General features: G+C 34.2%; 1 protein-coding gene across 1 annotated transcript in view; it reads left to right on the top strand.

Annotated features, from left to right (window-relative positions):
- Positions 1-14,697, top strand: part of CCDC73 (coiled-coil domain containing 73) — an 84,850-nt gene that overhangs the window by 37,537 nt on the left and 32,616 nt on the right. The window contains exons 3-7 of the mRNA XM_063332930.1: positions 664-735; positions 3,789-3,860; positions 4,647-4,682; positions 6,428-6,502; positions 8,595-8,633. Of these exons, the coding sequence (XP_063189000.1) occupies positions 664-735; positions 3,789-3,860; positions 4,647-4,682; positions 6,428-6,502; positions 8,595-8,633 (294 nt within the window). The remainder of the gene's footprint in view (positions 1-663; positions 736-3,788; positions 3,861-4,646; positions 4,683-6,427; positions 6,503-8,594; positions 8,634-14,697) is intronic.

Here is a 14,697-nt window from a genome sequence, read left to right as displayed (position 1 = left end):
AAGGCTTCTTGGCACAGAAGGTTATGACAAATATTTCACTTTTTGTAACACTTCACAGCAATTACAGAAGTAATTGCTGGCACAAACTTCCAGTTCTCCTGGGAGATGTCAAAAAGAGTGAAGATTTAGGTGCTTTGAGTTAAATAATTAAGATGTCCCAAAGACTCATTAACCATGATTATCTGTGTAACTGACTAACAATTGATTCTTGAAGCATTTATTGCAGCTTTCTGAATTTTTCTTCATCTCAGTATTTTGACTCGGTTTATCAAAATATTCAGTTTTCATTTTTCAACTGTTAAGTCAAGTCTGGTTTATTCCCTCTGAGTCTGGTTTTATTGTAAAATGCAGAAGAGAATATGTATGAAATGGGAACTGTTCCTGCTAATGAAAAGAGCTATAATCCTAGCTCCTAAACTTCTGCTATGCATTTCAATCTAAGTTATTTATTGTGCAAATTTCCTGACCAAAACAATTGAACTCATCTACTATTTCACCACATACAGAGAGCTTTTGCTTCCTTTTTTTGCTGTGCAGTGTGCAGGCACATACTGTTCTGTGTACTGGACTGTAAATGAAGAAGACTATGAATATGCAAATTATGTTGGTGTTTGATTTGCAGGTACTGTCTTATGTAAATAATTTATTTTTTTTTTTAACTAGGAAACGGAGATTAATTATGAAGATCAAATTAGTAAAATTGTTGTAGAGAAACAGGAACTTGAATGGCAGAAGGTAACTTTCCTCCATGGTTTTAGTGTTTTAACTGCTGGGATTTCATTTCAGTATGTTAATATAATATTTTATATAGAGACATTTGGTACAATTCCCCTTTTGAAGGCTATTGTCATTTCTAATAGTAGAATGTGGCCAATAGTTTATTGTCTAGTCATGAACTTCTGTAGTTTTTATACTAATTTGGATTGCGCCCAACGTAGAAATCTGATTAACAAAAGAGTGCCATCATAATATTTGGCATGACTGGAAATGTTCAATCAAAAGGGATGTAAATATTGAAGCAATAAGACATTTAGCTTAACAAGAGGGATGCTGACATGTTAGTGTGGGGGAAGCTACGCAGCAGCTTCTCTCTATTATGGTTGGCTTTGGCAAGTGCAAGTATCAGTGTAGTTGTACAAACAACTTCACTTTAAATGTTTTGGGGGTGAGATTTTTTCCAAAAAAAATTATTTTAAACAGAAACTTATGTTAGACATACTCAAAAGTGGTTTGACAGCTTTTAAATGCTCAGAATGAAGTTTTCCGTAAAATAAGCCTAACATTCTTGTAGGGTTAGGGCTCTTGAGGTTATGCTTTCATAGGAAATCCATTCCCTTCTCTAATACAATCAAACCTATGACCCCTGTCACTAGGTCAAAAGATAAAAGGCTTCACTCTGTATATTTTATGATCACAGAAAAAACAATAATTTCAGCTCTATCCTTGATCTTGGGATATTTAACATCTTAGTAGTAAAGGAAGACTATTTCATCTTGGAGTTCATCCTAACCATCTTAAGTTAATAATCCTAACTATGTGCTTTTTTTTTTCCTGAAAGATATACACGTGCATACAGAAACAGAAAACATTTTATATTTGTAAAAGCAACATTGCTTTCAATTTGTAATCCTTCTTTGCTTTTCTTAACTTAGTATTGCAGTTCTTAATAATCTAGGTTCAAAAGGGATGATTTCCATTCATTCTGGGACCTTGACAGCAATTTAATTTACCATTAATAAAAAGATGGGACGTAAAGGCAGTTAGGTGTCTAAGTTTTATGAATACTGCTGCTGGTCTTGAAAAAAAATATGCTATAGTAGGGAAAGCAGAGTAACTGGAGAAAATATTCCTTTAAATCTAATAAGTATAATCAGTATATTTGCTATAACATCACAATATCAAAGGTGATTTTTGTTTATATTTTTAAAAAGCAACTTAATTCTTCACTCTCCCTGCACCACACATACAGGGTATGTATGAAAGAATTTAATACAAAACTGAATTTCTGAGAAAGTTATATATAATAATTTTATTTAATAGTCTCAGCTGTGAGGCCTGTTAGGAAATGAGTATTTGTAGAAACTTCTTAGTCTCTTTTTTAGAATAAGTATATTATTATATATATATATACACATATAATACTGTATATATATATAATACTGTATATACTTGAATATACAGTACAAAGATGACTATGGTATGTAATGAAGACCTCAGCAATGCTGTTTTCCAGTTACCAATTACATTAATGACAAAATTGTGTTAAGGGTGACTGTTCTGTGAAACCAAACTTATAGCTACATAGACTATTATGTAATATTGCCTTGAATTCCTATAATTAAATAAATGTCATCTTAATTTGACAGTACTGTGGCTATAAAGTGTTATCCTGTAGTGAGTAGGAATACTCCACTGGGAGTAGCTGATTTGCTGTCACTGCAGTAGTGTTTCTGGCTCTCTAGTGTACTTGGTATGCCCTTTACCCACTAGAGAACCTGTGTCTTTGAACACAGTTGGAAGTGACAACTTAAGGAAAACATTCCTCAAGACTTTTGTTTTCACGGTTTTGAATATTCATTCATGTGTTGAATATTCGCAGTATGTATTGTTTGTTAGATGCAAATCAAAACCTTCTCCCCATATCTTACAATGAATTAATGAGTATGTTAGAGAATATAAAACACCTTACCTCCACAGATTCTTGTGTTCTATCAAAGGGCAACATCTCTCACTTGTGGAACTTGAAAGCAACACCAATTTGCTAGGGCAAGTAGCAATTTTGGAACAGGCTTTATGTTTGAAAAACTCACAATTTCTCAATTAAGGCAGGAGAAGAAATTAGACTTCTTGGGTGTAAAACAAATGATCGACTTATTTTCTTGCGGTCATTATTTTTAATAGCCTCAATTTGTTTTTGTGTGGTTATTGCTTAATCATTTCTTAGTTAAACATTCATCTATATTTTGAGATAGCTGTTCAAGAACAGCTGTTCAAGTCAAGAGCCTCTTGACTACCTTTACCTAATATTTTTTTTAGTGTCTAGAACTTTAAAAAATGGTCTTACAAACATATCTTCTGTATTACTTCACCACAGTTGGGGGAGATGTGGCCCCTATCTTGTATAGGAACATGATACTTAAAGATGTTAAAGAATTCCAACTTGCAGAGTGTAGTATTAGTATATGAGATTATGATATGAAATAATAACAAAAATAAAAATAATAGTACATCTTTAACTAATTTTCTTGTTTTTATGTATGAGAGTAAAGCCAGACAGTAGGATGATAAAAATCTTACGCTATCACCTTAAGCTTGGTCTCTTCTGCTCTCTTTCAGCTCTTTAATGTAGTTTGTTAAATGGCTAAAATTAACTAAAAACAGAATAGCAGATTGTTATTTTTTAATGGGATTATATATTTTTAATGGAGATTAAAATTCTATTATAACTACCTGGGACTGTGTCAAGATGCTGTCTTAAGATGGCAGTGGGTGTTGGATTGCTTCTGCAGGTTGATGAGATGGGTAAGAGTTGTTTATGGAAGTCTTATCAACAACAAAGCTGAATTCCAGAGGTGAGAATTATTACCTGTTATGTATTAAAAAGAAACTACTACCAAAAAGATAACTAGTTGACAAATGTCTCTTTTCAGTCTTCAGGTTTTGTTTTTAGTCAATCATGTCTTTCTAAAAATATTTAGCAAGGAATTAGTTTTTTTCTTGAAATACTATATGTAAGGTTTGCTGTAAGATAATATTTAAAACACATGATTGTTATTTCACATGAGCAGGAAACTCTGCAGCATCAGACGGTCACATTGCACCAACAAAACAAAGAAGCCATGGCAGCTTTTAAAAAACAGGTAGCAAAATAAGGCCTTCTAGCTTCGACAATAACATTTTAAAATATGATGGCATAATAACAAGCTATCAGTTGGTATTAAAATATTTTTCTGTTGCTTATAAAATGTTAGAATATACAGCTCAAAGAAATCAGGTCTTTTTCTTCCAGATACAGTATAATACCTGTATTTTGACAGTTTCTCCCAGTAAGCCACTCTTCCTGGGATTTTTCACTTTTATTTTTCCAAAAGTTCCTAGAGAAGAGAATGCTTCTTTTAATCTATTTTTGGGGCTTTTTTTTTCCCCTCTCTCTAAGATGGCGTGTCCTCTGCAAGGTTAGATTCATAAACCATGGTAAGAGATCTGACACATAACTTACTCTGTTCAACGTTTGAAAGCGTGCTTCAGTCTTTCAAATTGCGGTTGTGATTTTTTTTTTCTCCATAATAAAAAAATATGAATCCTGAAAGAACTTGCAGAGAACAGTCATAGGAACTGAAACTCTTGCACATGATGATGAAGAATTTATCACTAATGTTGCATCACAATCATATCACACAAAAAAGAAATTGACAAGGAATTAGGTTTTTCTTTCTTGCAAAAATAATTGTGATTCACAACCTTACTGCTTGTGACTCTATAGTTACTATAGTTAAAAAAAAAACCCCAAAAACAACAGGAAGTACACTATGCAGGGTAATGTAACTGTATTGCCAAGTAGTATAAATAAAATTAATCCCATGTGATGTATTGATTTGTTGTTTTTTTTTGTTTTGGGTTTTTTTTTAATGCCACTGACAATCAAGTTACAGGCACGGATGTTTGCCATGGAAGAAGAAAAGGTACTCTCTGTTCCAGTAATTTGTTATTTGTTATCCAGTGAAGAACATAAGCAAATGATAATAAGTAAAACTTACTGAACATATTCTAAGTATAAACTAAGTATATTGCACTTAAATTATTTTTCTTGCTATGGCCTTTGCAAAATAAATTTCTTTATAGCCTTTGTTACTTTTGGTTTTTTGTTTATGGCCCATAGAACTTTAACTACTTGTGAAATGTCACTGTAAAATATACTTATGCTAAAAATTGGGGGAAAAAGTGTTCTTTGATAGTTCTATATTGAAACTATACAAAATTTACTTTGTTTTGGGGGTTTGAGACAAATTGTCATAAGACTTTTCTGCATGCTAGTGAAAAATAACAATTCTAATTGGTTTAATAAAATCAGATTTTAATAGGGCTTTTACTGATTTATCCGGGCTTGTTTCCTAAGGAACTTGTGCTAAACTGAATTAAGATATACTTAAACCTGAATTTATGGGATTTTTCTTAACTACATGAGTTTCTATATCAAGCTGAGTGCCTGCTTCCTCTTCTGAATAAAGGATTTGCGTTTGGTATACTAGAAGCCTGTTTGAAACAGTGAATTCAAGGAATGTCTGCATGTGGACTCTATTGTTTCACTTAGATTTCCCAATGATTAAGAGTCGATGAGTGTGCTGTATGTTTCATAAGAACTTGCACAGAGCTTTGCAAACAGGTGAAATTGGTTTGAAAGTATATCAAAGTAAACTTTATTTGCTGCATTTATATTATCTGCTTGAGTTATTTTCTTGCTTGCACTTGGAGTTTTCCTTGTTTTTTTTTTTTTGTCCACACATACCTACGTAGTAGTCCCTGCTTTGTGTTTTAAATGACAGCTACTGTTTCAGAATTAAATTGTCAGCTGATTTCCCCCCCCCCCTGCCAAATACTTCTATTGAATTGAATAGTACTTTTAGCACTTTATACCAAAGTAACTGAAAGAATAAATTAAACTGTAATGTTTCAGGACAGAGTTTGAATACAATGACCAAATTTTGCTCAAATTTACATTATATGTACTTTTACTCATCAAGATGGTTTCAGGAGATTGCACAGCCAGCACTGTCTTAGAAATGAATGGAACCCGCAGAGGTGGTTGAATGGATGTATTTGTTTTCCATGGCGTATTTTCTGAAATCTAGATTCTGCTCTCCATTGTATTGATTGCTGCCCAAGATTCTTACCTGATTTAATTCCACTGAAGTCCTTTGATTTAGTCACATGCTTATATATGTGTGCGTGTATATATACGCACACACATGCACATATATAAAAATATAAAATGTGCTTGCATGTATTTATTAATTCTAGTGGTAGCAGATTACAGTTCAGTCTGTGTGGGCTGGAAAAGTTGAGGAAGTTGTTTCTGTGAAGACCATGCTACAGTGGATAAAAAAATGGATTTATCTGATACTTCATTGTTTAGTATATTTGTTCTAAAGTAGCTTATTAATTCTGCCTCTTGTCAGGCTTGTCTCTCCTAGAATAGAAAATTTTAAAACTTACTGATTAGTCATAAGTGGTGAAAATATATTATTGTGTTTTCACTTTTCTTTTTATAGCAATATATACATACATGTTAAAATTATTTAGCTGAACTTTCACCCGTGTTCACCATTGAATTGTTCTGTCATAGTGGAGTAGTGCTATACTTTCATAACATTCTTGTTGTAAATACATTTATTCTGCCCAAATCCTGAAGTACCACTTCTGCTGATAGGGAAGATATCAACTTGCTGTGGAAACAAAAGAAAAAGAAATTGATGGACTGAAAGAAGCATTAAAAGCATTACAGGTAAACTATTATTTTTGTTAAATAACTTTTGTTGGTATGCAAGTGTCTTGGTTTAGGTTTTTCCACTGGTAAGAAAATAATTGTAAGAGGGTCCTTAAGGCCTTCTCATTTAATCTTTCTAGTACACGTACACCTCACTTTCTAACACTGAGTTTCTTTTCTGGCCTTCAATGTCAAGACTACTTTTAGTTAGCCTTCCAGCTAAACTTCTTTTTCTTCAGAAGAAATGCAGGCTCAAAAGTCCAAATAGCACGTGAAATGTGCTTTCTTTTAATTTCCATAGTCTTCCTCTTTCTTTCTATTCTTGTCATCTTATTTCTCACCTGTCTGGAAACTCTGGTTTTGGACTCCTAAACAGAAATAAGTATTCACATTGGGTCTCCAACTCACAGTGCTATCTCTGTTTTTTCCTGTTTTCCTTTATTTCACTAGGAGGTTTCTGTATTTGCCACTTTATCTATGGCTTTCCAATGCTTGTTTGTCAGTAAAATTGTCAGATAAACACACAATTTACTCTGGTGACACTTGGTGTTATTTCTGTGTTGTATTTTATATCATTACATGGTGTTGGAGCAGTTGTGGCTGTGATTCACAGTTGCTTGAAATAAAGGAACACATAGGGACATAGCTAGTATGTTGGTTTTCTTTTAAAGACCAAGGCAGATATGTTGAAAATGGATTAAAAGAGTAGAGCACTGAAGGTTTTTGTTCAACACAGAAGAGAATTAGCATTGTATCTCATTGTTGGATTTCAGGTATTACCGGGAGCTAATTATTTTTCTACCCAAAACTGAGTGGGATAATAATTAATTCTATTGAAAACAAAATGGTTATAATGAATTACTACCTATGATTTTGCAACATGTTTGGTTCTTATTAACACACTCTTATAATGGGATGCATTTTCTTGGTATCAGACCATTTGTTTAATCATTTAGTTAACACTAAAGGTATTTTAGGAGCAAAAGAAATTTATGCCCAAGTCTGGCCTTCTGTGCAACCGCTGTAAGGTTTTTGTTGCCTTACTCAAACCGTGGCACAGCACAGATGATGTAGAATATCCCTCCATGGTCTGCTGAACATAATATGTAGACCACAAGAGCAATGAAAGATTCCACTGGCCTTTCTTTTGTAAGATAAAACAGAAATTTCAAAAAAAGCTTAATATTAAATGTTTAATTTTCACAGATCAAACATTTGTATAAGTATAGTTAGGATCTAGGAAATTCTGCTGTGGCTTGAGGAAGCAGGAGGTCACAAGAAACCTGTGGACCCAGAAAAATTTTTTGGCAATCAGCCTAAAATAAGAGTGAGGAATTTCTAATTCAGTTCTGTATTCCTCTCTGGACACAGAGTCAGAATTCTACCTTAGAATGATTATTCTCCTAGGCTTAGGTTTTTTCTAGAGATAATATTTTCTTTATAAGATTTACACACACTGGGTTCTTTGACATTTCTCTCTTTTTTTTTTTTTTTTTTTTTTTTTTTCCCTGGACGTTGTCAAAGTTTCTTTAAACATTCTAAGAGATACAGAGACTAAAGCTCTTGTGATCTTAAGTATTATGCAAATCAAAATTCTCTGATGTCAATGGTGTATGAAAAATAGTGTTAATGACTTCAAATGTCAGTGTTACATTATTAGAGCATGCAAGATTGGTACAATGTGTCTTTATATGCCATCATTCAGAATATATACCCATATTATATTCCTCTAGGACTTGAGGGAATACTTTCATTTCTATCTCTGTTTCCTCATGTGTTTATTTCTAAAAGTCTAATTTACAGACTGTGGTCCATTTACACATTATTTTTATGATACGTGTCAGAAAACACAAGTATTTATGCATTTTTCAAAACTTCTCTAGTAAATTAGTGTAAAGCATTTTTACATAACTTAAATATTCAAGTGAAATTACGTAAAGTCAGTCTAATAATAACAGAAATAGTGCAATCATTAATTCAAAGACAGATTACTGTATTGGATTGGCAATAAATGCAATTAAATCTTAGGTATGAGAATACTTCAATATGCAGGTGGTTGTTGGAAAAATTGTAACTACAATTTAATGAATACCTCTCATTCATTTTACAGATTTCAAAATACACTTTAGAAAAGAAACTGAACGAAATGGTAAGAAATTAATACAAGTAAAAAAAATAAGGAATAGCTCTTATGAAACGAGAATGTCTGCTTAGAGTATAAGGCAAATATTAACCAGCTCTAATACTTAAATGATGTGTGATAATTATTACAAATAACCAAAAGAGGTGATATCAGCTTTGAATCTGAAAAACTTTCAAATACAATGTTTTTAGATTTTTATAGTGTGATAGCTATACTTGGTATATTAGTTCTCTTTATAGATTAGATTGAAGATTTTTTTTTTATATAACTGTGATTTGAATAATGTATTACCCTTATAGGATCTAGCACATTCATCTCAAAGAAGTGATACAGAATTCCAAGCAATTTTGTTTTTAAGAAAAACTGATAATGTTTTTCCTCTCACTCTTTTCACTCCTGTTCTCAGCATTACTTCTTAACATTAGTTCCCCTGAACAGTTTAGATTTCATCCAGTCCAGCTTACTCCCTTTGACACAGAGAATAAATTTATAGAGAGTGACAGCATAGTCGCTCTGAACCCTGTTGTCTGTTTTAGCAAGTGAAAGAGTGAGCTGCAGAAACATTGCTAAGCTTGATTGAATAAATGCTGTGAAAATTCTGCTGCTGCTCAACTGGAAAGAATAAAGATAATATTGTCAGACCGTTACAAACTGTGATTTTAATTAAGAAGCTCAAAAAACTAGGGTCCAGTTTAGCTTTAAGTACCATGACATTTGTACTGAAAGTCATCTTCAACGCTACAGTGGTTTTACACAAAATATGGTGAAATTGAATAATGTGCCCTCTGACCTGGGAGATAAGGCTACAAGTTAAAGATCAAAGGCAACATAAAATGTGTTTTGTCTTACTTCACTTTTAACTTGTATTTTTTCTTAAAATACATCTGATCTAAAAATGTATTTAAAATATACAAAATTATTGAACTTACATTTAGGTCATTTCACATATTACCTTTCTTTCATAACTTGCAAGCTCAGTCTTCCGTATGAATGAGAATATTTAAATCACACCTTTTCTATAAGCTGGAAATGCATCTGTGCTGCTTTAACAAATATCTTCCTTTTTTATGGCTATAAACTTTTCCACAATTGATTATTTGGATATTTTGAAAACATTGAGTTACTGTGACTTTGATATAAAGTATGGTTATTAAAAATGCTATTGAGTGGGGGACCAGATATTAGAAATCCTCTTTTGCGTGTAGCACTAAACATAACACATATGGCTTGGCCATATCTATAGAAGATGCTCTGATATGAAATGATGAAAACAAAAAAACCACAAGGTAAACAGTATTGAATTCTTTCCTAAAACCTTATTCAGGCTAATACAGTTTTAGACCAGGTCAAATTCTACCAACTTTACTCCCTGAGCAGTTGCACTGAAATAAATAGGGATCCCCTAGTTCTAGGGATCAAAGCATTAGTAGACCACGTAGACTCTCTCAGTTATCACAAATGGCAAAATGTTTAAAAATAAAATAGATGAAATTAAAAACCATTCATTTATCTGAGACCCATTTCTATTTCAATTTTAAGTTTGTTAAAGACAGATTAGATCATGTCCTGGCTAGTGTTTTGAAAGTAAGCAGATGTGCTGTTTAGTTTATATCTGGCACCTTAGAAACCCTGCCAGTCAGTAAAGTAGATTTTGTATGTGATGGGGATTGAGTATGCCTCACTGATATAGCATTTTAATCTGCTTTTGTTCCTTTAATTCTGTTCTTTTAGTCTAGTATATGTGATGTTAATATTTTGCATATATGCCATATTTTAGCATGCTATGCAGTTCAGTTTATGTGAAAATTGTAGTGCTGATATAATTCTTAGGATATATGCTAGAATTTCGAAACAGTGGAAGGTTTTGTTTCATAATGAAAGACTGTATGGAGACAAAGAAATAAAGGGTTTCTTTTTCTTCCATCTTTCCTTTGTTTCTGCAATAAAAGTGTTGATTATTGTGTCCAGTGTAGTCACTCTGCACCTCACTGTTTATGGATAGTAGCACTCATGCAGTCAGGAGGCTACAGGATAGTTACTACAAAGCTAGTTGTCTTGACAGAATATGCTTGAGTGTGGGTTCTGTTTGAAATTCTTTTTCTTGCTGCTGAAATAAAGAAATAGCTGGAAGGAAATGGCCTTGGTCAGGTCTTGGTTTCCTCCTTCATTAATTTCCTGGCAAGTGATTCAACCTGAATGCTAGAACTCTCTGAGTGTAGTATCTGTTTACGTGTTCCCTTGTTAACTTGTGTTGTCTGATCCTGGGCATGTCTGAGAGAGTGAGGATTTAGAGTTATTTGTCTTCTGCAGTTCCTAAGTCTTAAATATACGGAGCTAAAATATAAAAAAGAATGAGACTAAGGCTAGTGTTGGCTGGTTTAGGGACCAAATCTTGTGTGCAGTTCAGAAGAGCAAATTTGGAGTGCAAGATCTGTGTAGTCAATGGGGAAACATCACTGTCCACAAGGTAGTGATTCAGTGCATCAATATTAATGAGTAAAGTAGACGGCGTGACTACCTCCGTGAATGACTGGTAATTAGTCTAGTTTCACTCGCTGACTGTGTTTATACTGGTAAACTAAATGTTTGTGAAACCACTTAGTGAAGCTGCAGTCAAGGGATATGAAATGGTCCAGGTTCATTAAACTCAACTGCTCTTGAAATGAGGGAAGCTGCATCCAAATAACCCACACTGTTCCCAGCAGTCTCCTGAACTGTGCCCAGGAGCTGCTTACATGAGCACTACTTGGCACAGGCCAAAATATATCAGGGACTTTACAACTTAACAGTACAGGCATTTCCTGAGATCTTCCCTGCCAACATTTAATTTTCTAATACAGATGTAGTTACCAAACAAATGAAAAATTAATTCCTGTAAAATGTTAAATAAACATAATTTTTAAAGTTGGTTTGTTCTTAATAAACTAGGATAGGAATCCTATTTTTATTTCCTTTCCACATTTTTTTAGGAATTTGCCTGTAATTATACTGTGTTGTTTAAATATACAGTGAGGAGGCAGGGATACAGTATAAATTAAAAATAATGATTTTTAAGTAGAAAAATGGTGGTAACTAAAGGAACTATTGTGGAATCATTTTCCTATTTTGAAGATTTAGAATTGGTAACCCTTTGCATAATTTTCACGTGATCTTGCCTTAGGTCTCCATGCTATTACATCTCTCTTGTTTCTCTGACACTTTCACCTCCCAATTACCACCTTCTGCTTCACTGAGTAACTCTGACTAGTGACTCAATTTCCAGAATATCTTTGAGATACGAGCAATTCCCTCTTTGTCTTCCTCCAGTCACCTACCTGACCCTGAGCTATTTCTCTGGTCTAGTTCTACCAAGAAATCATTGTGCCTTAACAAACCATATGGCCACAATCAGTTCCACTCCCCGTCCCAGCTTATCTTTATTACTGGTGGAGGGCAGGGCAATAATTCCTGTTCTTGCAGTATCAGCTGTTAGAAAGGAGAACCAAGATTCTGTGGGTCTTACTCCAACTCCAGGGTCATACCCTCCCTATCCTCCAGTGTCTCCTGGTGTTTCTTGATTGTCTTCTATGGAAGACTGTTTTAAGAACTTTTCACTGTGAATAAAAGAATCACATAGTCAGGGAAGGGTGTCAGACGGCAAACCAAACTGGTTTTATTTTACTGTGCACTAAGCCTGGAGAACAGCTTGCCATCAAAAATCATATTTAGGCAAGTGATTAGCTCTTAAGAACTTTTGAGGCTATAGCAGGCCAATTCCTTTTCTCATGGGAAAGAGCCCTAGGAAACAACAAAGCATATTTCTACTTTTCTAGCGAGGAGGAGGGACCACGCTGTCAGCTGACTTAAGAAAGAAATTGGGAGAACACTAAGAAAAATCTATATAAAAGAAAGTGCAAAAAGGCTCAGATCTTGCTACAAGATCTGTTCAAGTCTCAAATTAGCAATGCTTCTCTGTTTATCAGTCTCTTAGAATGAATGCACCTGAATGATTATCAGGAAAAACAAATACAGTTTACATATGATTAGGAAAAAGTATACAAACATTCTCAACCTACATTCCTTGCAGTGATTCTTAAGTGGTGGTGTTCTTTAGCAGTGCTTCCATTATGACTTTCCATTTGCTGTAGTGAGTTTAATTTCATACCTTATAAAACATGAGAAATTTGTATTGTATATCCTGTTTTGCTAGCCTTATGTTGGTCATTTCTTTTGATTACTATCAGCTTTTATTATCCTCTGATCCTTGCACATGTATTGCATTTGCTACTGTATGGAAATGGAGCCTTACAGAAGCCAAACAGACTGGGCCAGACTCATCTTTCTGTAACTTGAATTTACACACAGGAGTGAATTTGGCCCAATTCATTTTAATTGCTGTCTTGCTCTCCTGTAGATTAGAAATAGATTAGATGTGTAAATAAATGGATATCTTTTCTGAGGCATTAATTTAATCCCCTCTCTTCAGAGAAAATTAATTTAAAAATTGACCTACAAAGCTATTAACAAAAATACAGTATAAAAAGGAACACAAAATTCTTAGTGTATATGAAAGAATAACAAATAATTTTTTAAAAAATCAGTGGCATGTGTCACTGGATATAGTTTCCTGTGAATATGTATTTTTGATCACCCCCTCACAAAACAAGAGACAGTGATAAAATTAATGAAACTTAAATTTATTTAACTTAATTACTGTGTGGGATTCATTGCAATAAGCTATTACTTAGGCAAGATGTTAATAGAAGTAAAAATAAAGTCTTAAGTGCTTACAAAAGTAGTTAGAAAAACTCCCTACAGATACATAATATTAAAGTAGAAGTGAATTCATCGTACTTCAAGATATTACAACTGCTAATTGATACTGAGGAATTAATGATTATTCATTAAAAGCTTACTTACAATCTGGGAAGCATGGGATAATAATCTACATTAGTTTCACTAATATAAATCAAAATTGCCACTACTCTTTAGAAGTAGTTGATGCACTGCTGTTTTTTAGTAAGTATGTTGAAATTCTTTTATTTAGGTGTGTCAAATTCACAATTTTTCTTCCAATTGTTCTTCCACTCTGTCATTTTTAACAGTCTCAGAACTGGAATGGATGAGGCTGGCTGGCATCTCTGGAGTTGGCTTAGTCCGACTCTGCCCTGCTCAAAGCAAGGTCACTTAGAGCTGGTTACACAGAGCCATGTCCAGTCGGGTTTTGAATGTCTCCACAGATAGAGACTCACAGAATCACACAGAACCACAGAATGTTTCGGGTTGGAAGGGACCTTAAAGATCATCTAATTCCAACCCCCTGCCATGGGCAGGGACACCTCCCACTAGACCAGGCTGTTCAAAGCCCCATCCAGCCTGGCCTTGAACACTTCCAGGGATGGGCCATTGACAACTTCCCTGGGCAACCTGTTCCAGTGCCTCACCACCCTTACAGTAAAGAATTTCTTTCTAATGTCTAATCTAAATCTCCCCTCTTTCAGTTTGAGGCTGTTACCCCATGTCCTGTCATTACACTCCCTGATAAAGAGTCCCTCCCCATCCTTCCTGTAGGCCCCCTTTAGGTGTTCCAGTGTTTAACCACCCATACAGCAATTCTTTTCCCCTCAGATTTAAGTGAAATTTCCTGTATATCACTTTGTGTCAGTGGGCATCACTAAGAGGAGTCTGGCTGTGTCTTCTTTATTTCCTTGCCTCCGCCCCCCTTCCCCCAGTATTTATACACATTGATAAGATCCCCCTGACTTGCCCCTTCTCCATGCTGAAGAGTCCCAGCTCCCGCAGCCTCTCCTCGCGTGCCAGGTGCTCAAATCCCTTGATTATCATAATGGTCCTATACTTTGCACAATGCTGTATTGAAAAAAACCCACAATATTTTTGTTTGACTTTGTATTGCAATAGAGCATAAGAAGTCTTCCTTGTTGGTTAAAGAAGTGTTACACTGGAAAATGTTTAAGACAATAAAAGGAAGACAGTAAGTACTTTTACTAGTGGCTTTATAAAGATGACTGAAGACTGTTTGCATAATAGATTGCTTCTGTTATGGAACAGGAGCCAATAAATGTGCATAGGC

Source organism: Chroicocephalus ridibundus, chromosome 4 (genome assembly GCF_963924245.1).
Source record: "Chroicocephalus ridibundus chromosome 4, bChrRid1.1, whole genome shotgun sequence".
Classification (NCBI taxonomy): domain Eukaryota; kingdom Metazoa; phylum Chordata; class Aves; order Charadriiformes; family Laridae; genus Chroicocephalus; species Chroicocephalus ridibundus.
Note: the sequence above shows the minus strand (reverse complement) of the source record. Positions and strands in the feature narration are given on the sequence as shown.